The sequence below is a fragment of the Chiloscyllium plagiosum genome, chromosome 9 (genome assembly GCF_004010195.1).
Source record: "Chiloscyllium plagiosum isolate BGI_BamShark_2017 chromosome 9, ASM401019v2, whole genome shotgun sequence".
NCBI classification, from domain to species: Eukaryota; Metazoa; Chordata; class Chondrichthyes; order Orectolobiformes; family Hemiscylliidae; genus Chiloscyllium; species Chiloscyllium plagiosum.
In genome coordinates, this window is record NC_057718.1 from 74,752,086 (window position 1) to 74,776,451 (window position 24,366).

At 42.3% G+C, this 24,366-nt stretch overlaps 1 protein-coding gene across 1 annotated transcript; it reads right to left on the reverse strand.

Annotated features, from left to right (window-relative positions):
* Positions 1–11,111: 11,111 nt before the first annotated feature.
* LOC122553258 (meiosis-specific protein MEI4-like) lies at positions 11,112–23,940 on the reverse strand. The gene is made up of 3 exons (XM_043696842.1): positions 23,910–23,940; positions 21,152–21,400; positions 11,112–12,048 (listed from the first exon to the last, which is right to left on the reverse strand). The coding sequence occupies exons 1-3, from the start codon at positions 23,938–23,940 to the stop codon at positions 11,243–11,245; spliced, it is 1,086 nt and encodes a 361-aa protein (XP_043552777.1). The 3' UTR covers positions 11,112–11,242.
* Positions 23,941–24,366: the final 426 nt, after the last annotated feature.

Genomic DNA, 24,366 nt, shown 5'->3' on the forward strand with positions numbered 1-24,366 from the left:
GTTAGGGTCTGGAACACAGTGTCTGAGAGTGTGGAATTGGCCTGGTCAATCCAGGGATTGGGGTCTGGAAGACAGTGCCTGAGAGTGTGTGATAGGCCGGATTACACCAGGGGTTAGGGTCTGGAAGACTGTGCCTGAGAGTGTGGGGTAGGCAGGGTGAATCCAGGGGTTAGGGTCAAGAACAAAGTGCCTGAGAGCGTGGGATAGGCCGGATTAATCCAGGGGTTAGGGTCTGGAACACGGTGTCTGAGAGTGTGGGATAAGCCGGGACAATCCAGAGGTTCGGGTCTGGAACACAGTTACTGAGATTGTGGGATAGGCCGGATTACTCCAGGGGTTAGGGTCTGGAACAGAGTGCTTGAGAGAGTGGGATAGGCTGGTTTAATCCAGGGGTAAGGGTCTGGAACTCAGAGCTTGAGAGTGTGGGATAAACCAGTTTATTCCAGGGGTTAGGGTCTGGAACAGTGTCTGAGAGTGTTGGATAGGCCGGATTAATCCAGGTGTTAGGGTCTGGAATACAGTGCCTGAGAGTGCGGGGTAGGCCGGATTAATTCAGGGGTTAGGGTCTGGAACACACGCCTAGAGAGAGTGGGATCGGCCAGATTAATCCAGGGGTTAGGGTGTCTAACACAATGTCTCAGGGTGTGGGAGAGGCTGAGTCAATCCAGGAGTTAGGGTCTGGAACACAGTGCTTGAGAGAGTGGGATAGGCTGATTTAATCCAGGGGTTAGAGTCTGGAACACAGTGCCTGAGATTGTGGGATAAACCGGAATAATCCAGGGGTTAGGGTCTGGAACACAGTGCCTGAGAGAGTGGGATAGGCCAGATTAATCCAGGGGTTAAGGTTTCTAACACAATGTCTCAGGGTGTGGGAGAGGCTGAGTCAATCCAGGGGTTAGGGTCTGGAACACAGTGCTTGAGAGAATGGGATAGGCTGGTTTAATCCAGGGGTTAGAGTCTGGAACACAGTGCCTGAGATTGTGGGATAAACCGGAATAATCCCGGTGTTAGGGTCTGTAACAAAGTGCCTGAGTGTGTGGGGTGGCCGGGAAGGTGCAGGGGTTAGGATCTGGACCTCAGTAGCTGAGAGTGTGGGGAGGCTGGATCGATCCAGGAGTTAGGGTCTGTAATACAGTGTCTGAGAGTTTTGGGTAGGCCTATTAATCCAGGGGTTAGGGTCTGGAACACACTGCTCGAGAGTGTGGGGCAGGTCAGATTAATGCACGGGTTAGCGTCTGGAACACAGTAACTGAGAATGTGGGATAGGCCAGTTTAATTCAGGGGTTCGGGTCTGGAACACAGTGTCTGAGAGAGTGGGATAGGCCGGATTAATCCACGGGTTAGGTTCAGGAACACAGTGCCTGAGAGTGTGGAATAGGCCGGATTATTCCACAGGTTAGGATCTCGAACACAGTGCCTGAGAGTGTGGGATAGGCCGGATTTATCCAGGGGTTAGGGTGTGGAACACAGTGCCTGAGGCTGTGGGGGTGGCCGGGAAGGTGCAGTGGTTAGGATCTGGAACTCAGTAGCTGAGAGTGTGGGGAGGCTGAGTCAATCCAGGAGTTAGGGTCTGTAATACAGTGTCTGAGAGTGTTGTGTCGGCCTATTAATCCAGGTGTTAGGGTCTGGAACACACTGCTAGAGAGTGTGGGGTAGGTCAGATTAATGCAAGGGTTAGTGTCTGGAACACAGTACCTGAGAATGTGGGATAGGCCAGTTTAATTCAGGGGTTAGGGTCTGGAACACAGTGTCTGAGAGAGTGGGATAGGCTAATTAATCCACGGGTTAGGTTCTGGAACACAGTGCCTGAGAGTGTGGAATAGGCCGGATTATTCCACGAGTTAGGGTATCGAACACAGTGCCTGAGAGTGTGGGAAAGGCCGGATTTATCCAGGTGTTCGGGTCTGGAACACAGTGTTTGAGAGTGTGTGATCGGCCAGATTAATCCAGGGGTAAGGTTCTGGAACACAGTGTCTGATAGTGCGGGGAGGCAGCTTTAATGCAGGTGTTCGGGTCTAGAACACAATGTCAGAGAGTGTGTGGGAGGCTGGTTGAATGCAGTTGGATGGGTCAGGAAAACCGTGCCTGAGAGTGTGCAATACGCCGGAGTAATTCAGGGGTTAGGGTCTGGAACACAGTGTCAGAAAGTGTGGGGTAGGCCGGGTCAATCCAGGGTTAGGGTCTGGAACGCAGTGTCTGAGAGTGCGGATTCCCTGGATGCTGCCTGACCTGCTGCACTTTTCCAGCAACACATTTTCAGCTCTGATCTCCAGCATCTGCAGACCTCACTTTCTCCTCAAAGAGATATTGAGAGTTCTACAAAGCAAAAGGAAGCTTATACCACCTACAGCACATTAAAAAGTATAGACTGTAGGAGGTTGCTTAAAAAAGAAATTAAAAGGAGAAAGAAGAGCAACGAAATATCTTTGACCGATGGGATTAAGAAAACCTCAAAGCATTTTAAACGTATGATAAGAGTAAGAGGATTACCAGGAAAGAGTGCAAGTATTTTAAAATAAAGGAGCAACTTGTGCTTTGAGCCAGTGGACATGGGTGAAGTTTTAAAATGAATACTTCTCATCAACATTCAGAGGAAAAATACATTGTAGCTGCAGATTTAAATTGGGAAGATGAAGTACTAGTACACATTAAGATTAATATGAAGGAGGTATTAGACATTTTAGAGGGCACACATAGATAAACCCCCAGGGCTTAATGAGACATATCACAAGCTATTATGGAAGACAAGGAAGTAGATTGTTAGGGTCCTGACAGATGTATTTAATACTTTTCTGGCCTCAAGTGAAATGCCAGATGACTGGAGGATAACTAAATGTGATTCCTTTATTCACGAAAGGCAGCAGGGTACGCCAGGTTATTACTATTCAGTTATTCTGGTGTCAGTGGTAGGGAAAGTTTTGGAAAACTATTCTGAAGGACAGTATTAATCAATACTTGGAAAGGCAGGGATTGATCAGGGATAGTCAACACAAACTGTTACAGGGAGATCCTGTCTGACTAATTTAATTGATTTGTTTTGAAAAGGAGACTAAATATATTGATGAAGGTAGTTCTGTTTACATAGACTTCACTAAGGCCTTTGACAAGGTCCTACGTTGAAGACTCAAAAGGTAAAAGACCATGGGATCAAGTTGGCAAACTGGATCAAACCTGGCTTGCAAATTAGAGGCAAAAGATGATGGTGAAGGGTTTTACTTTTGTGATTAGAAGCCTATGACCAGTAGTGTACCATAGAGGCCAGTGCAGGGACTCTTGCTGTTCGTTGTATACTTTAACGACTTGTACGTGAATGATATTGATCAGTTGGTAAACTGGGCAAAGCAATGACACATAGAATTTAATCCTGATAAGGGTGATGTGATGCATTTTGGAGATCTTATAAGGGAAAGACAAAACAAATGCTAAGTCCTAGGGAGCACGAGGAACAAAGGGATCTTGGTGTACAAGTCCATCGGTCATTGAAGATATCAGTCAGCACAAACAGATACGGTGACAGAAAGTAAGGACTGCAGATGTTGGGGATCAAAGTCAAGAATGTAATGCTGGAAAAGCACAGGTCAGGCAGCATCCGAGCAGCAGAAGGGCTTATGCCCAGAACTTCGCTTCTCCTGCTCCTCAGATGCTGTCTGACCTGCTGTGCTTTTCCAGCACCACAATTTCAACACAGACAGACACGGTGTTGAAGAAGTCTTATCAGATGCTTGCCTACATTAGTCTTGGCATAGAATTTAGGAACAAAGAAAACTTGTTGCAATATTATAAAATATTAATTAGGCCACAGATAGAATACTGCTGCGATTCACGTCACGAAGGATGTGATTGCACTGAAGAGAGTGCAGAGGAGACTCTCCTGGATGCTGCCTAGGATGAAAAGTCTAAGTTATGAAGAGAGACTGGATAGGCTGGTTTTACTTTCCTTGGAGCAGAGGAGGCTCAGGACCATCTGATTGTGGTATACTAAATGGCGAGGCATAAACAGAATGGATCGTGAGAATCTCTTGCCCATGACAGATGTGTCTAAGACCACAGGGCATTAGTTTAAGGTGAGGACAAGTCAGTTAGAGGAGATTTGAGAAAATAAAATTCAACCAGAGGGTGGTAGATATATGGAATATGCTGCCTGAGAGGACAGTGGAGGCAGGTATTCTTGCAGCATTTAAGAAGCATCTGGATAAGTACTTAAAATACCAGGGCATAGTAGGGTATGCATCAAGTGGATTGGGATGAGTGTAGTTTGCTTTTGTTGGTGAGCACAGGCATGGTGGGTTGAAGGGCCTCTTTAAATCTATATGACTTATCAGCTTTTACATCAGGAGTCTTTACATCAGCTCCATAAATTCATGACTTCCACACTGGTGGTTAAGACCTTTGAAAAATGAAAATCGAGTCTGTTCACCGTATAAATTCAAGTAACAGTCGATCTCATGTAAACACCGACCCCTATTTTAGGCCAGAAAATCTGGAATTTTCCATATATCTCATGTAAAAGTCAACCCTAGTTCTTCACAGATAACAAATAAACTTTTGAGTCAGTGTGCTGGCTATCGCAGACCGCCCCAGGTTTTCAGAATTGCCGTAAATGTTTGTTTTCTTTATTCGTTTAGAGATCAATTAGGCTTCAGCTAATGATAAGGTATGAATTTTGATAGGCATGAATTTCAGCCATTCAAAAGTAATATCCTTGTTATAGTCGACCACATAAATTTATCCTTAAAAAGTAGTCAAAAAATTCAACCACTATTTGAATATAACCAGTAAATTCAGCACTTTTTTCAAAATAGCACAGCTGAGTTTGAGTTTCCTGCCTAAGAGACTCACGTCCTCCACATTTCTCCAGCAGCAAAAATGGTAACAGATAAAAAAAGTGGCAGGATTTCTGCCTCAGAGTTTCTCCTACCATTTTTAAATGTCTCCAGAATAATTCTATCTCCACAATATTCCTGCTCATATTGGTTACATAAAAACAAACCAACAGGGTAAAAACATTACCTTCACCCATCTTCAGTGATGGAGGCAACCAAATGGTATATGTTCTGAGACTGTCCTGGTCATAACAAAATGGTGACTTCCCATGTCAAGCCATTTGAAACCAGGAAGAGCTTTTTCTTGAAACAAGTCAGGAAGGATTGTATATAATCTGCACATAGCAACAATGAAATGAAATCTTACTAATCGCTTCACAAATTGATATTCACCTTCGCTGCACTTCATTTTAATAAAATCTGCTTTCTCCCGATCCAAAGCCATCTTTTGTAGGCCATCTTTGTCCTTGTCCATAACAAATTTGAACTATACAATGTTGTAGTCACTGGCGCCAAAAACTTCCCTCACTGCCACATTGAACACTTCATTGCCCACAACCAGACCCAGCACTGCATTATCGCTTGCTGTGCTTTCTATAAATTGATACAAAACACTCCCCTGAATACAGTTCAAGAAACCGACCACCTCTAAACCCTTAATACCATCCGAATTTAAATTGGGAATGTTGCAATCCCTAGTATAATTGCTAGATTATTACTCTTATATACATCAGTGAACTGTCTATATATTTGCTCCTCTATTTCCCACTGACTCTTTCGGAGATCTATAATACACTCCCAGTAATGTGACTGCCCCCTTTAACATTCCTAAGTTCTACTCAACAAGTCGTGCTTGAAGACTTTTCCAAGATATCATCTCTCGTTATTACAGTAACTGATGCCTTAGTTAATGGTGCTACTCCACCACTCTTTTTACACCCACCTCTATCTCACAAAGATTTTATACCTTTCCCTTAACTATGTTTGTGTGATGGCAATAAAATCACACCTCCATGTGTCAATCCAGACCTTTAACTCAACAGTCTTACCTATTACACTCTTGCATTAAAGACTATCCGGCCTTCCCTTACTCTCTTGAGACTCAACATAGCTGAACTCACTCTGACTTATATGATTACCAATCCTTTGGCCACTTTGCCACTGCCTTTCACCACGTTATATGCTTTCTCTTTTGCTTTTATGCTGTCCCCGACTTCTCTGGTCAGCCATGATTGCCTCATCCTCCCTTTAGTAAGTTTCTTTTTCCTCGGGATGAATTCTTGCTGCGTCTCCCGAATTAGTCCCAGAAACTCATGCCATTGCTGTTCCAATGTCTTTCCTGCTAGGCTCCTCTCGTAGTCAACTCTGGAAACCCATATACAATATTTTAGGTATGGTCTCACCAATGCTCTATATAACTGATGCATAATATCCTTCACTCTATGTTCAGTTCTTCTCTTAATAAAGGACAGCACCTCATTATCAATCTGGATTACATGCTACCTTTTTGTGACAGATGCACCTGAACACACAAATCCCTCTGTGCCTCAGAATAGCTCTGATGAAGGGTCACTGGACTTGAAACATGAACTCTGCTTTCTCTCCACAGATGCTGCCAGACCTGCTGTGTTTCTGCATCAATTTCAATTGGTTTGAGATTTTCAGCGTCTTTGTGCTGTCTTGCAGGCAAAATATGAAAATCTAACCACACCCTGCAGTTAAGAATGAATAAGAACACTGCAGTTAAGAATCTAACCACACCCTGCAGTTAAAAAAAAAACAATTTAAATCAGATCCTGCAGTTAATGAATGGGCTAATCACATTCTTTCTGGAAATAATCAAATCACTACATTCTGTCTTGAGTGGCATGTGACTATGGGAGTGGCTGAGGAATTGTCTTTGGTGACATGTGACTGTGATATAAAATCATGTATAAAGGAAGACTGTCATCTTTTGTTCAGGGTGAGATCTCTTGACACGGCTGCACAAGCCTTACGAACAGTGTTTCTTTAAAAGCTTGCACTTGCTTAATAAATATTTGCTGTTCACAGACGTTGGCATATTCCAGTTGCATCAAGTTTGTAACAATCTCAAGAAAAATCACCTAACACTGCTGCACCCATTCTCGTTACACACAATCTTTCCTGTATGTCATTGCAAAAGAGACTAACCCATAACCAAGCAGACAGGCAGACTCTGTGAGGGGCTGAGTTGCTCATCAAGCTGTTTGGCCATTTGCTTTAATATATAGCACTGTCTACCTAGTCCAGGATTCTGCACATCTTCTCGAGGCCTATATTCCACAACAACTTTGTGGAAGCATAGCCAGCATTGTAATTTTATTCTGCAGCATTCTGAGGATTTCTTAGAGATGCCAAGGCACCAGGTTTGAATGGCACTCTTCTTGATCACCAAACATCTTTTTATTGAGGACCTTGCAAAGAGTCTGTCACCTCCAGTATATTTAAGTCTTAACAACTCCCTAGATATCAAGTGCTAGCATGCAAACTTTGGCTCTTCTAATCACAAATGAGTCAGACATTAAGGGGTGGGAATCCTTTTCCATTTACAAATTGGTGACAGGATGTATTGAAAACTCTGCAGGATGTACTCTGCAACTGCAAGGCAGTGTGGAATGAGAATCCTGTTGGCCCAGGATTGGCTCAGTCAATCCTGAACACGTTTATGGGTGGAGGCCAGAAAAGTGGGCAGAGATCCCAATAGGTCCCTAGAAAAAGTCACTTGCAATAAAATTAAGATGTGGAGATGCCTGTGATGGACTGGGGTGGATAAAGTTAAAAATCACGCAACACCAGGTTATAGTCCAACAGGTTTATTTGGAAGTACTAGCTTTCAGAGCACTGCTCCTTCAGGTAGTTGTGGAGCAGGATCATAAAACACAGAATTCATAGCAAAAAGATCACTGTCATGCATGCAACTGATACAATATGTTGAACAAATCTGGATTGCTGTTAAGTCTTTCATATTTTAATATGGATTGCAGGTTTTGGTTCATTAATATAAATCCCAGACCTTCATTCAAATCACCTTCTTGAGGAAACTTAAGATTTTATACAAAAAAAGTGACATTTCAGGTCAGACAATCTGCAGATTTGTGCTTCGTGAACAAAATAGAATGTATCTGCAATTACAGTGTCACACACAATGCATGTGTGTGTGAGTCTGTTTTTGCATGTGTGCGCCTCTCAGCCGGGGGGGGGGTATGTTGCTGAGACAGAGAGTGTGTGTGTGTGAGAGAGGGTATGCGAGAGTGTATGCATGAGAGTGTGAGAGAGAGTGCACAGTGCAAGGTCCCGGTTAAGGCCATCCTCATGGGTACGGAACGAGGCTATCAGCCTCTGCTTGTTGCATATCCCGAAGTCCACCTTGGAAGATGGTTACCCAAAACACGCACTCTCACATGCACACTCTCTCCCACACAAACTCGTCTATGGGGTGAATTTGCATTTTCAGAATTGTAATTAGAGATACATTCTATTTTGTTCAAAAAACGCAATCTACAGGCAGTCAATCCATGTTAACATTTTATAAATTCCTATTTTGGAAATAGAACCAGTCTGACTCAAGAATGGTGTTATGATACTGGGTAAACCCTCCTGCTTAATTTTAACCAGCAACACAGAAGAGATTTATCCCATGCAGTAATCTGTGAATATTTGAGAGGCCAAGAACTACTTAAGGTAAAAAATAACAACTTTATTTCTTACGGTATAATGGAGAATAATTAACTAACAACTATTTACAACTCTTTCCTCTAACCTATCTTTTACCTCCCCTTCTACAATACTAGTCCAATAAAATCCCCCGATTAAGATTTACTAAAAATTCAAGTTTTCAAAATCAGCCAGCTGCTGAATTTTCTATTTGGATCTTCCTGTGTCTTCTTTTCTTCTTCTGAGGGATTATGCTTCACAGGTCACAGATCGATAAAGATACCTTTTCTCTGGTTAGTCTGCAGATCATTGGCTTGGCAGTTCTCCTACCAACTGTTCAATTTCCCCCAGCCATATACCCCCCAAAGCATCAGATTGTGTCATTGGCTTTTAAAATCGTCAATATACTAAATTCAAACTTGATTGGAGTTTGGTATCTTTTGGGGTATAATTTAAACTGACTGGCCTAATTCTAATCTGTTTTGTCGTTTCCAGGCAACCCAGCTAATCTAGTTTTCGACTAAGTGATACATTGTTACCTTACTCAGAACACTTGGTGCTGTCAAGTAGTTCTGCTAGCTTTCAATTCTATTAAAAGGTCCAGTACACTCACATCTTCATAACAATTGGGATACAGGCAGACTCTAGCCTAACATCTTTAATGCATTGCCTGAGCCAAGATATCACTTTTTATTATATAACCTTAAGTTATCACAAATGCGATTTGGAAAAGTTCTAGTATTTACATATTAATGAACCGAAACCTGCAATCCATTCTAAAAGATGAAAGACTTAACAGCAATCTAGGTTTATTCAATAGATCATATGAGTTGTATGCAGCATGACACTGTGATCTTTTGCTATAAATTGTGTCTTTATAAACCTGCTCCACAGCTACCTGAAGTAGTAGCACTCCAAAAGTTAGTATTTCCAAATAAACCTGCCAACTATAACCTGGTGTTGTGTAAAAAAAAATTAAGGACAGCTCTAACTGTCAAATCTACCTGCAGGGATTGCCATAGAGACTTTGTGAGCACATTTCCTCATACAGCAGGTAGCATATCTGTGACACAATGGCCCGGGATATCCCAAGTCTTTTCTGCAATGGACCTGTGTCATTTGCAAAGATCTACATCGAAGTCTATAGAACAGTTCTATGCCAGAACTCTGTCACCTTGGTCCTGTTTCTTCTCTCACTAGATGCTGTACAACAGCCAGTGGTGGCTACTGATCATATTTAGCCTGGAGATGTTGTTATATGTGCTGTCTTAATAGAATGAGAATCAATGAGTTCTTACAGTGCAAGTAGGAGCTATTTGGTTCATCGAGTTTGGACCAACCCTCCAAGGATCATCCCACGCAGACCCAGACTCAACTACAACCCCCACCACCATCCCGCCATCCTCCATCCCTGTAACCCCACATTTACAATGGCTCATCTACCTAGCCTGAACATCACTGGACACTTGGGGCAAGTTAACATGGCCAATCTAACCTGCACATTGTTGGTCATTGGGAGGAAATTGGAGCACTCGCAGAAACCCACGAAGAGATGGAAAGAACGAATAAACTCTGGACACAGTCACCTAAGGCTGGAATCAAACCTGGATTCCTAGAGCTAAGAGACAGCTGTGCTAACCACTGTGCCACCGTGCCATCCCTTCTTCTGCACTTATTTTGTTTTGACAGCAGTGCTTGCAGATGATCTTTGTTTATTATTTCATTTTTAAGTATCCACACTGGGCCTTCATTCCTGTAATTATTTCTCAATCTGTGGCAATACAAATAGAATTCTATTCTTATCTTATCAGGAATTTTATATAATCTTGGTATGAATGAACATTAATTGTCATCTCTTGTTAATGTTTTAGTAAAGAAAGCATTGTCATTGTGCCAACTCAATCTCTCAAGAGAGCAGAAGTGACCAATACCTGGGCTCATTTCCTCAGTGGAAAAGGTCTCAATTGCATTTTTAAACTAACTTCATGAATGTATTTTTTGCAAAGGAATGTCTCGTTCAAACTCTACCGCAGACATATCTGCATGCTCAACGTAATTATTGATCTTGCAACTCACAAATGAATAGACAGGCAGGAGGCTGGAAGAACACAGCAAGCCAGCAACATCAAAGGGCTGAGAAGTTGAGGTTTCGGGTTTAACCCTTCTAAGGACTGGAGGTGGGTGCGGGGGGAGTTGCAGATAAAGGATGTGGTGGGGCAGGTTAGTGAAGTGAGAATAGGTGAAGATAGGTAGAGGGTATGACCTGGTTGGTCAATGGGAGGAATGAATCCAGTGGTGGCAGGGAGGAGTGAAAGGGATGGGAAGGGCTGGGAAGTTATCTGAAATCCCCCCTACACTCACCCCAGTCCTGAAGAAGGGTTACATCCGAAACATTGACTTCTCCACCTCCTGATACTGTCTGGCTCACTGTATTCTTCCAGCTCCTGCCTGTCTTTCTTGGAATACAGCATCTGCAGTTTTATCATCACTCACAAATGAATGAGCAGAGATTCTGATTTTCTTCTAGTGGACAGTAAGATCTTAAACCAACCACATGAAAATAATTTAAGTCATAAAATTACATTCATCTGAAATCTGTGTCTACTACTTTAATGGAAACAATGACACTGTTTAAGTAAATGGGTCATAAATCCCACATAACATCAGACAGAAGAACTGTGCAGCAACAGTTCTAATATTCAATACCTACAGGTCTTACGGTTTCAGTTTTTGTATTTGATGGATCACAAATCCATCTCAAAAAGACTAATCAAAATAGCACCACTTAAAGGTATACAAAAATCTTTATAGTGAAATTTATGTCTCTGGATATAGGCTGCTCCACTAGTTCTTAAACAATGATGAGAAAATCCATATACAATAGTTAAGCTGCAGTTATTTGTTGAATAAATGCAGATATAAGAGTAACACACTGCACAAAATGTACTTACCCTATTTACTTTTGTGTTATCCAAAATGACTTTCACCAAATCCTTCACAAGTTCCTCTACTATCTTAATGCATTGCACAAGAATTATCTTTGGCAATTTTCCATCGTGCAGTAAGTGCACAAGAGTCCATGTTGTTTCCATCAGTAAAGAATCTGGGAGAAGAGATCTAGATTCCACACAGAAAGCTAACAAATTCTTAGCAAGAAGCGAGACTGAATCTGTCACTACTGAATGGTCACTGTCTAGAATCAATGCTTCCGTTGATGGCATTCTGACCATTGCAACTTTTCTAATTCTTATTAAACTCTGTAAAAACTCGGTTTGAAAATTGAGCATTTTCTCCTCCTCTTCTAATTTGTCTCTACGGGTAGAATTTGATTCGGGATGCAACAATGCGGAACTGACTAATACCTTAGATTTTTCACTCGTTAGTGAATAAGAATCATGGTATCCCAGGCTATGATTAGCTAATAGATCCTGAGTATCTGACTCTTGTCCATTAGATATATCACAACCTGAATCTTCCAGATGAGTGGATTCATTCCTAGATTCCAGAGCACCTCGAGTTGGAAATTCTGGGCAAAAAGCAGAGTCAGCTCCTGAAAAACAATAGTCAAACATTTGAAGAGGTTGTTATGTATGGTTTTTTGCCATCAATATAATATGTCAAATTTTCCAAGTCCCAAGTTAAATTTGAAAAGGAACATGTCAATAAATACAAATTTGCTTTGAGATATGGTTTATGCTACTGCACATACTGATTAGAGACAAAGAAAATGCAGATGCTAGAATCCAAAGTAGGCAGGATGCTGGACGAACACAGCAAACCAAGCAGTATCAGGAGGTAGAGAAGTCTACGTTTTGGGTGTAACCCTTCTTCTGGACCGGGAATAGGTGTAGGGGGAGCTGCAGATACAGGTGGAGGCAGGGGCAGGGTGGTGATGTGGGGATAGGTCAAGACAGGAGGTCAGGCAGCATCCAGGGAACAGGAGAATCGATGTTTCGGGCATAAGCCCTTCTTCAGGAATCTTATGCCCGAAACGTCGATTCTCCTGTTCCCTGGATGCTGTCTGACCTGCTGCGCTTTTCCAGCAACACATTTTCAGCTCTGATCTCCAGCATCTGCAGACCTCACTTTCTCCTCATAGGTCAAGACAGGTAGAGGGTACAACCTGGTTGGTCAATGGGAGGAATGAATCCAGTTGGTGGCAGGGAGGAGTGGAAAGAAGGGGGAAGGGCTGGGAAGGGAGGTTATTTGAAATTAGAGAACTCAATGTTGAGTCCTCTGGATTGTAGGCTACCCAGGCGGAAGATGGGGTGTTGTTCCTCCAATTTGCGGTTTGGTTCATTGTGGCAATGGAGGAGGTCAAGGATGGTAATATCAAAAAGGGAGTGGGAAGGGGAATTAAAATGGGCGGTGACTAGGAGGTCCGATCAGCCCCTGCGGGCCTGGTTGAGATGCTCAGCGAAATGTTCCCCGAGTTTACATTTGGTCTCTGTGGCAATGGAGGAGGTCAAGGATGGTAATGTCAAAAAGGGAGTGGGAAGGGGAATTAAAATGGGCGGGTGACTAGGAGGTCCGATCAGCCCCTGCGGGCCTGGTTGAGATGCTCAGCGAAATGTTCCCCGAGTTTACATTTGGTCTCTGTGATGTAGAGAAGACAACATCAGGAGCAACAGATGCAGTAAACTAGGTTGGAAGAGAGGCAGGTGAACCTCTGTCTCACCTGGGAGGACTGTTTAGGGCCCTGGATGGAAGTGGGGAGGTGGGGGTGGAGTACCAGCAGGTTTTGCATCTTTTCCAGTTGCAGGGAAACGTACCCGGGGGTTTGGGGGAATGAGGGTTGGTGGGGAGAGTGGCACAAACCAAGGACTGCAGAAGGGAATGGTCCTTGCAGAAGGCATAATGGGGTGGGGAGGGGAAGACATTCTTGATGATGGGCTTAAAAATGTGTTGCTGGAAAAGCGCAGGTCAGGCAGCATCAAAGGAGAAGGAGAATTGACGTTTCGGGCATAAGCCCTGAAGGACTTATGCCCGAAACGTCGATTCTCCTTCTCCTTTGATGCTGCCTGACCTGCTGCGCTTTTCCAGCAACACATTTTTAAGATCTGATCTCCAGCATCTGCAGTCCTCACTTTCTCCATTCTTGATGATGGGGTCTAGTTGGAGTTGGCAGAAGTGTTTAAGGATGATGCGTTGGATGCGGAGACTGGTGGGATGGTGGTGAGGACAAGGGCGCACTGTCTTTATTGTGTTGTGGGGGGCTTTAGAGCAGTGGGACAGGGAATGGAGGTAACGTGGTGGAAGGCTGTATGGATGACAGATGGAGGAAAAGTATATTGTTCGAAATTGGTGGTCATCTGGCATGCTTGGGAGTGGAGTATCTCCTCATCCAAGCAGATGTGGCAAAGGCAAAGGAATTGGGAGAACGGAATGGAGTTCTTGCAGAATACTGGATGGGAGGAGCTGTAGTCCAGGTGGTTATGGGAGTCTGTGGGTTTGTAGTAAACGTCCATTTGGAGACTGTCACCGGAGATAGAAATGGAGAGGTCAAAAAAGGGCGTCCAAGATGGACCAAGCAAATTTAAGGATGGGGTGCAAGTTGTGGGCGAAGTTGATGAACTGCTCCAGTTAAGCCTGGGCGCAGGACGCTGCACCAATGCAGTCATTGATGTAATGGCGATAGAGTTGGGGCACAGTGCTGGTGTAGCTACGGAAGACAAACTGTTCGACAAAGAGGCAGGCGTAGCTGGGGCCCATCCAGGTGCCCATGGCCAGCCTCTGGGTTTGGAGGAAATGGGTGGAGTTGAAGGAAACGCTGTTGAGAGTGAGGACCAGTTCAACGAGACGGAGGAGGCTATTGGTGAAAGGGAACTGGATGGGTCTGTTGGAGAGGAAGAAGCAGAGGGTCTGGAGGCCATCCTTTTGGGGTATGGGCGTGTACCAGGACTGTATGTCCATAGTGAAGATAAAGCGCTACGGACTGGGGAACTAGAAGTTACTGAAGAGATGGAGGGCATGGTGGATGTAGGTGGGAAGGGCCTGAACCAAGGAGGAGAAGATGGAGTCAAGGTAGGACGAGATGCGTTCGATGAGGCAGGAGCATGCTGAGATGATGGGTCAATCAAGGTAGCTGGGCTTGTGGATTTTGGGGAGCAGGTAGAATCAGGCAGTGCAGGACTAGGAGACTATGAGTTTGAAGGCAGTGGAGTGGAGATCACTGGAGGCAATGAGGGCACGGACAGTGTGAGTGCTTTTAGCCTGATGGCCCACATGCGGTCGTGGGCAAGGGGGAGGTAGGACGTGGTATTGGAGAGTTGGTGTTCAGTCTGTGCGACATAGAGGTCTGTTCTCCTGACTACCACCTTTGTCAGCAGGCTTGATGGTGAACCAGGCATTGGTGCGGAGAAACTGGAGTGCTGCACATTCGGAGCAGGTGAAGTTGGAGTGTGCAAGTGCTGTAGAGCCAGAGAGCTAACTGCTCGTCTAACATTTTGCTCTCAAAGAAATGAGAAAACACTCGATCAAACATACTTTTTATTGTGAAACGTACTCACAGTTAATAAAAAGAAAGACAACAACCCAGGGAGATCATCAGCAGGAACAGTGAAAACACCGAAGAAGACAGCGACTGTGTGATCTTGAGATTAAGTTATTGTAATGTTTAATAAATGTATTATTGGAACAGTATATTATTTTTATAGAGTTAGCATGAGATAGTACATAGCTAAGAAAGGATGAGCTTGGATTTGTGAATAGTATTTGTTTAATGTTCACTATTAGAGTTTAAATAAGTTATTTCACTTAGTGGAATTTAGGAGTTTCCTATCACTCACTTACATTTTAACAGATTACAAGGTGAGGCAAGCTTTTCTGGGTTTTGGTTTTAATTAACAGAGAAGTTTGACCTCTGTGTTGTAACACCTGTACCGCCAACAGGAAAGTTACAGCACACTGGTGTAAGGACCAATATTAGGGACGTGCTCTGGGAGTCCTCTGTGTTTACTCCAGACCTTGTGAGGTCTGATGGCATCAAGTCAAATGTGGGCAAGGAAATTTGCTGATTTACCATGTTACCACCCCAGCCCTGCTTGGCTGATTAATCAAAGCTCCCCCATGTTGAATACTAAAGGAAGTACAGGATGCAGCAAGGGCCGAGAATGTACACTGGTTTGATGACCAAAAGAGACAGGAGAAGAACTAGGCCATTCAGCCCATTGGGTTTGCTCCACCATTTGATATAATGATGGCTCATCTAATTCCTTAATGCCACTTTTCTGCCAATCTCTATAACCATAAGTTTGTCTATTTCAACCTTAATATACTTAATGACCAAGCCTCCACAATCCTCTGTGGTAAAGAATTCCATAGAGTCACTACCCTCTGAGAGAAGAAATTCCTCCTAATCTCTGTTTTAAATGTGTGACCCTTATTCTGAGATTATGTCCTTTCATCCTAGACTCTCCCACAAGGGGAAAAATCCTTTCTGCATCTACTCTGTCAAGTCCTCTAAGGATGTTGTATGTTTCAGTAAGGTTGCACCTCAATATTCCAATAAGTATAGGCCATATTTATTTAACTTGTTCTCCTCATAAGACAGTCTCCTCATATCCGCTGTCAGTCTAGTGAACCTCACCTGCACTGCCCCAAAAGCCATATTATAACTGCCCCTTTCCTTAGATAAGAGGCCCAAAGCACACCACAGTGTTCCAGTTATGGTCTGACTACAGCCTTGTATAGTTTCAATGAAATCTCTCTACTTTTATACTCCATTCCCTTTGAAATAAAGACCACCATTTCATTTGCCTTTCCTATTTCCTGCTGAATTTAGATGCTCAAAGAGGTAGTGTGGAAGCTTAGAGCTAGAATAAACAGAGTTGTTATCTCTGATTTGTTCTCCGTGCCACATGCTAGCAAGGCGAAGAATATATATATATGGTGGACTCCCAACAGATCACTGTCTATAGGTTAAAGGCAGTATACTTTATAACCCTTGTGTGTGTGACTAGTACACATTTCCCAAGCACCACATAATTTATTGTTACTACATCTAGTACTGTTCACATAAGTCAAAAGTAGATAAGCGAAGCTGTTAACAATGTTCTATTAATTAAAAGAAAAACAGCCTGGTCCAAGGACAGGGAGAGGATTAGACAATTCCAAGGTCACGCCTGCAATTTGTGATTCACACAGCCACTGAAATATTTAGTCTGCCATGTCTGCAAGCACCCAGTTCCAATTTGTAAGGTTTGAAGTGAGTCTACTTCAATGCCAGGAGCATCCAGAATAAAGTGTGTGAACTTGCAGCATGCGTTGGTACCTGGTTCTTCAATGTTGTGGCCATTTCAGAGACATGGATAAAGCAGGCACAGGAATGATTGGTACAGGCTCCAGGATTTAGATGTTTCACTAAGAACAGGGAAGGTAATAAAAGAGGGAGACTTGTGGCATTGTTAGTCAAGGATAGTATTACAGTGACAGAAAGGATGTTTGATGAAGACCCGTCTACTGAGGTAGTTTGGGCTGAGGTTAGAAACAGGAAAGGAAAAGTCACCCTGTTGGGAGCTTTCTATAGGCCTCCGAAAAGTTCCAGCGATGTAGAAGAAAGGATTGCAAAGCTGATTCTGGTTAGGAGCGAGAGTAACAGGGTAGTTGTTATGGGGGACTTAAATTTCCATATATTGACTGGAAACACTTAGATGGGTTGGTTTATGTCTAATGTGTGTGTGAGGGTTTTCTGACACAGTATGTAGATAGGTCAACAAGAGGCAAGGTCACAATGGATTTGGTACTGGGTAATGAACCGGGCCAGATGTTAGATTTGGAGGTAGGTGAGCACTTTGGTGATAGTGACCACAATTCGGTTATGTTTACTTTGCTGATGGAAAGGGATAGGTATATACCGCAGAGTAAGAGTTATGGCTGGGGGAAAGGCAATTATGATGTGATTAGACAAGATTTAGAATGCATAGGATGGGGAAGGAAACTGCAGGGGATGGGGACAATTGAAATGTGGAGCTTGTTCAAGAAACACCTACAGCGTGTCCTTGATAAGTATACACCTGTCAGGCAGGGAGGAAGTGGTCGAGCGAGTAAACCATGGTTTACTAAAGAAGTTGAATCTCTTGATAAGAGGAAGAAGGAGGCTTATGTAAAGAGGAGCCGTAAAGGCACAGTTAGGGTGCTTGAGTGTTACAAGTTAGCCACGAAGGACACAAAGAGAGCGAAGAAGAACCAGGAGGAGACATGAGACGTCTTTGGCAGGTAGGATCAAGGAAAACCCTAAAACTTTCTATTGGTATGTCAGGAATAAAAGAATTACTAGAGTAAGAGTAGGTTCTGTCAAGGACAGTAGTGGGAAGTTGTGCGTGAAGTCCGAAGAGATAGGAGAGGCGTTAAATGAACATTTTTCGTCAGTTCTCACATAGGAAAAAGACAATGTTGTCAAGGAGAATACTGACATATAGGCTATTAGACTAGATAGGATTGAGGTTCACAAGAAGGTGTTATCTATTTTTAAACTTCCAGAAATGCTAAGTCCCCTGGCTTGGATGGCATTTATCCTAGGATTCTCTGGGAAGCTAGGGAGGAGATGGTAGATCCTTTGGCTTTGATCTTTATATCGTCATTGTCTACAGGAATAATGGCAAAAGACTGGACGATAGCAGATGTTGCCCCCTTGTCCAAGAAGGGGAGTGGAGACAACCCTAGTAATTATACACTAGTGAACCTTACTTCCGTTGTGGGTAAAATGTTGGAAAAGATAGATAGTATTTATAATAATCTAGAAAGGAATAATTTGATTAGGGACAGTCAACACGATTTTGTGAAGGGTAGGTTGTGCCTAACAAACCTTACTGAGTTCTTTGAGAAGGTGACCAAACAGGTGGATGAGGGTAAAGCGGTTAATATGGTGTATATGGATTTCAGTAAAGCGTTTGAGAAGGTTCCCCATGGTAGGCTATTGCAGAAAATACAGAGGCATAGGATTGAGGGTAATTTAGCGGTTTGGATCAGAAATTGGTTAACTGTAAGAAGACCAAGGGTGATTGTTAATGAGAAATATTAATCCTGGAGTTCAGTTACTAGTTGTGTATTGCTAGGGGTAGGTTTTGGGCCCACTGTTGTTTGTAATTTTTATAAATGACTGGATGAGGGCGTACAAGGATGAGTTAGTAAATTTGCAACTGACACTAAAGTCGGTGGAGTTTTGGACAGTGTAGAAGGATGTTGCAGGTTTCAGGAGGACATAGATAAGCTGCAGAGCTGGGCTGAAAGGTGGCAAACTGTGTTTAATATGGAAAAGTGTGAGGTGATTCACTTTGGAAGGAGTAACAAGAATACAGAGTACTGGGCTAATGATAAGATTCTTGCAGTGTAGATGAGTGGAGTGATCTCAGTGTCCATGTGCATGGATCCCTGAAAGTTGCCACCCAGGTGGATGGGGTTATTAAGAAGGCATACAGTGTGTTGGCTTGTATTGATAGAGGGATTGAGTTTCAGAGCCATGAGGTCATGCCGCAGCTGTATGAAACTCTGGTGTGGCCGCACTTGGAATATTGCATGTAGTTCTGTCACTGCATTATAGGAAGGATGTGGAAGCATTGAATAGGGTGCATAGGAAATTTATCAGAATGTTACCTGATATGGAAGGAAGGTCTTATGAGGAAAGGCTGAGGGACTTCAGCCTGTTTTCGTGAGAGAGAAGGTTGATAAATGAGTTAATAGAGACATTCAGCTTCATCAGAGGGTTAGACAGGGTGGTCAGTGAGAGCCTTTTTTCTTGGATGGTGCTGGCTAGCACGAGGGGACATAGCTTTAAACTGAGAGGCAATAGATATAGGACAGATGTCAGAGGTAGGTTCTTTACTCAGAGTAGTAAGGATATGGAATGTCCTGCCTGCAACAGTAGTATACTAGCCAACTTTAAAGGCATTTAAATGGTCATTAAATAAACATATGGATGATAATGGAATAGTGTAGGTTAGATGGGCATCAGATTGGTTTCACAGGTCGGCACAACATCGAAGACCGCAGGGCCTGTACTGCACATAATGTTCTCTGTTCACTCTGTGATTCATGCACAGGGACTTCTAATCTCTCTGTTTTTTTGGTCGTCTTTCTCCATGTATATAATATTCAGCTCCATTGTCTTTTCTGCCAAAGTACATAATCTCATATTTCTCCACATTATATTCCATTTACTAAGTTTTTGCCGTTTCACTTAACCTTTCTGTAGACCTCTGCAGACTGTTTGCATTTTATGGGGAGGCAATAGCCTGTTAATCCTTTGATTAAACATTGAACCGATAATGTTCTCAGAAGCTGAGTTCAAATTCTGCCATGAATTTTAAAAAGTCTGGAATTGAAAGTCTAACAATGACCATAAAATCTTAGTTAGAAAAAGCCATCTGGTTCACGAATGTCGTTTTTAGGGAAGGAAACTGTCACCCTTATTGTCTGGACTACATGTGACTCCAGACACTTCTGCCCTCTGGGATGAGCAATAAATGCCAGCCTAGGCAGTGATGTCCTCATCCTGTGAATAAATTTTAAAAAGTCAGAGTGAAAAAAAGTGTGATGGTATGCTGAATACTTGCCAGAATGAGTGCAGCTCCAATAACATTCAAGAAGCTTGTTGTCATCAAGGACAAAATAGCTCACTTGATTGTAACCACATCTATGAATACTCAATCCTTCCTCCACCGACACTTAGGAACAACTGATGCACAGTGCACAAAATCACTGACACTTCTTCGCCAGCATTTTCTAAACTGATGACCACGACCATTTTGAAGGAAAAGGCCAGCAGATATATTGGAGTGCTGTCACCTTCAATTTCTTCACTAAACCACTCATCATCCTGACTTGGAAATATTTGTACAATTGCTCTCCCACTAATTTTCAAAACACCAGGTTTATACACCCTGCATTGGCACATTAAATTCTTATAATTTGATTGCTTTCCAGGTGTCAAAACAATAACATTCAAATACCACTGGCTTCCGCTATCTTAGGCATAATTTAAACTAATTGGTTAAATTAAAACTGTTGTCAAAACAAAAGCCAAAACTCAAGTATCCATTTAACAGCCAATTGTTACATTTGGAACAGCCTGACCTTTAGCTGGCAGCTGTGGCTGTACTTTAAATTCAAAAAAGCATTTTCTATCTTAAAGTGACCATACACGCTTTTGACTTCGTAACACAGGGCTTATTCATGGTGATAGTCATGTTTGGGACATTGTTACATACGATTTGGAGAATAAGAATATTAAGCTGGTGCTTGACTAATCTAATGTTACGCGTTCGGAGTTTGCCACTGTTGTTTTCAGTGCCAAGGTCAACGCTAGGTGGGCCACCTACATTCATTTTTATGAAGCATTGATACAACTGAGTGACATAATGGGCCATTTCAGAGAGCAGTTGAGAATCAACCTGATTGTTGTGGCTCTGCAATCACATGTGGGCCAGACAGGTAAGACCGTGGGATTCAAACCCAAGGCCCCTGAGCATTACCTAGGTCTTTGGATCACCAGTCCAGTGACAAGATCATTAAACATAGCCTCCAAAAATGCCTCAAAAATGGAAAAGTATTGCCTCCTTATCATACAGGTCACCAAGTGTCAGACAACATGGCAGCATCAAATTGAATGAAATTAACTATGTTACTAAATACATAGAACACCATGATATGCTCACCATTGCTTGTTCCTGCTATAGACTTCATTCGACTCAGAAACAATTCTTGGCGTAGATGTAACACTTCAGCTTTCCAAGTCTCAGCTTTTACCTTCCAGTCTACCTCCTTCACACTCAAAGTTTTGGCCAAGTGCTCTGCATATTCTCTACTGCTCTTCTCTGGAGGGGTATCACTTATTACAGCTAAAGCCAATGCTAACTTTGATGTTTTTAAGTACCATGCAAGCACATCTTCATTCAACTTTTGCCCTATTGATAAGACAGAAGAAATTATGTTAAATTAGACATTTAAGCTAAGCAATCACAGCTTCTGATACTATCGTGAAACATGATTACTCAGCTAAATAATTGTTGTCTCTTTGTTGGCGACATGGTGGCTCCATAGTTAGCACTATTGCCTCACAACATCAAGGACCCGATTCCACCTTTAGGTGACTGTCTGTGTTCAGTTTACCCTCTCTCCTTGTGTGCCTGGGTTTTCTCCGGGTGCTCTGGTTTCCTACCATAGTAAAAAGCTGTGCAGGTTAGGTGGATTGGCCATATTAATTTGCCCACTGCGTTCAGGGATATGTAGATTAGGTGGACTAGCCATAGGAAATGCAGGGTTACAGGGAGAGGGTAGAGTCTAGGTCGGATGCGCTTCAAGGGTGGTGCAGATTCAGTGGCCCAAAAGGCCAGCTTTCGCACTGTAGGGTTATGATTCTCTATAAATACAGCCATGTTTGAAGTTACAACTATAAATTTTGTTTTAGAAATAATAAGTTAAAATTAACAATGCAATATTAGAAACTTTTGATAGCCTGCGGCAATTAATCGTACTTCAAAATAACATTGCATTGTTGTATGTTTTATGTCATTCTGCTATACATAACCTTGAGCAATATCACCCCTTCAAACTTCCTAGATTTATTTAAATATTCATTACATTTACTGTATAGAAAATAGCTGATAAGTATTGTATTTTACATTGTTCATAAAATTACAAAATCATACTTAATAAACCATGAGACCCATAACACACAAATTTAACATTAGTTTTTAAAAACCTACTTACGTTAATAGAATTCAAAGTACACTCTGCACCTATTTTATAGCTTAGTAAACCATAAAAAATATTTTATTCAAGTTGAGTCTCATGACACTTCAAACACAGCTATACAAACCTTGCAATATACTAAACTACATTTTTAAAGTAGATCATTTGTTACACTTCAAAATTATTCCTCTAAATATATTAAAAATAAAAATGACTTGTGAATGCAGTCCAAAACAGTTGAGCTTCAAGTAGCATAATTCCATAATTTAAAAAAATAAAATTTGCACAATTTATAGTAGATTACCATAAAATATAAAGAGAGATGACTAAGAAACATAAATATGATATAAAGATCGCTAACAGATTGAATTATACTACTCAGCAAAATGAATTGCATTTTTAACTACCAATCAACATAAAATCTAGATCAAGGTTTATTTTATGCTGTTAAATTATTTAATACTCATATCATATTTTAAAATTCACAGTTTGAAATTTCAATGACAAATCCTATTCTTGTTAATATCAGTGTTTCACATATTCAGAATATACAGGAAATTTAGATTAGATTACATTACAGCGTGGAAACAGGCCCTTCGGCCCAACAGGTCCACATCGACCCGCCGAAGCGCAACCCACCCATACCCCTACATTTACCCCTTACCTAACACAACGGGCAATTTAGCATGGCCAATTCACCTGACTTGCACATCTTTTTGGACTGTGGGAGGAAACCAGAGCACCCGGAGGAAACCCACGCAGACACGGGGAGAACGGCAAACTCCACACAGTCAGTCGCCTGAGGCGGGAATTGAACCCGGGTCTCAGGCGCTGTGAGGCAGCAGTGCTAACCACTGTGCCACCGTGCCACCCTGAAACATGCCAAGAAAGAACAGAAACAATAACAACTCAAAACAGAAACAGCAAAGATAGCAATAGATCTATTTATAGCAGTTTATAAAGTTAAAAAAGTATATAATAGATAATGCTGAAAATACTCAACAATTTAAGCAGCACCTATATAGCAGGATAAACAAAACTAATTGTTTCAGATAAATAGCAATTCATTAGAACAGAAAAACATTTAGAGATATGGAAGGTTTTTAAGTTTATACAAGGACAGGGTAGTGAGGAAGACGAGGAAAGAACGAAAGGGTAATTTGTGATAGGTTGAAAGATAGAATAGAAGAAGTGACAATAGAGATGACTATTCAATGCAAAAGGATATTGCAACATGACAAGCAAAAAACAACAGATAGGACTCGTGTTTCCATGTTTCATTACCAAAGACAGTTGCTCGAAAAATAAAATGGCAGTTGTGGTTATGGTCCTTCAAATGTAGAGCTCAGTGTTGAGTCTGAAATGTTGCCAAGTACCAAAGGAGTACTGATTACTCAAGTTGAAAATATTAGGCCAAATCTTATAAGGAAGGCATTCATAGTTAATGGCTCTTCATTGCCTGGCATATACCTCAATCTAAAATTACTATGCAGCCAGGGACCAACCCTGGTTCAATGGAGAGTGCAGGAAAGCCTGCCAATAACAGCAGCAGCCACATTTAAAGATTAGATGTTGGCTTGTGAAGTGAGGGAACAGGACTAATTGTGCGTCAAACAGTATATGCAGCAAGTGACAGACAGAGCTAAAGCAATCTCACAACCAATGGATTAGATCTAAGCTCTGCAGACCTGCCAAATCCAGTCATGGACAATTAAAAACTACCTGAAGGAGGTGGCTCCACCAATATTTCCATCCTCAAGAATGGAAGAGCCCAACATATCAGTGCAAAAGAGAAGGCTGAAGCATTCAGACAACCTTCAGTCACAAGTGCCAAGTGGATGATCTGTCTCGTCCAGTGGTCCTCAGTATCACAGATTAATTTGATTCAACCAATTTGATTCACTCCAATTGATATCAAGAAATGGTTTGTAGCATTGGATACTGCAAAGGCTATGGGCCCTGACAACATTCCAGCAACAGTTCTGAAGACTTATGCTCTGGAACTTGCTACATCTCTAACCAAGCTGTTACAGTACAGCGAGGTAAAAACAATGACTGCAGATGCTGGAAACCAGATTCTGGATCAGTGGTGCTGGAAGAGCACAGCAATTCAGGCAGCATCCGAGGACAGGCAAAATCGACGTTTCGGGCAAAAGCCCTTCATCAGGAATAAAGGCAG

Bases quoted from the DNA above. Each gene is read 5' to 3' on its own strand.
- LOC122553258 (XM_043696842.1), bottom strand. From the start codon at position 23,940: ATGGAAATATTGGTGGAGCCACCTCCTTCAG. The intron at 21,401-23,909 runs GTAGTTTTTAAT...TCTTATCAATAG, and splicing joins GGTGGAGCCACCTCCTTCAG to GGCAAAAGTTGAATGAAGAT. The intron at 12,049-21,151 runs GTGAGCATATCA...ATTGTTTTTCAG, and splicing joins TATAGCAGGAACAAGCAATG to GAGCTGACTCTGCTTTTTGC.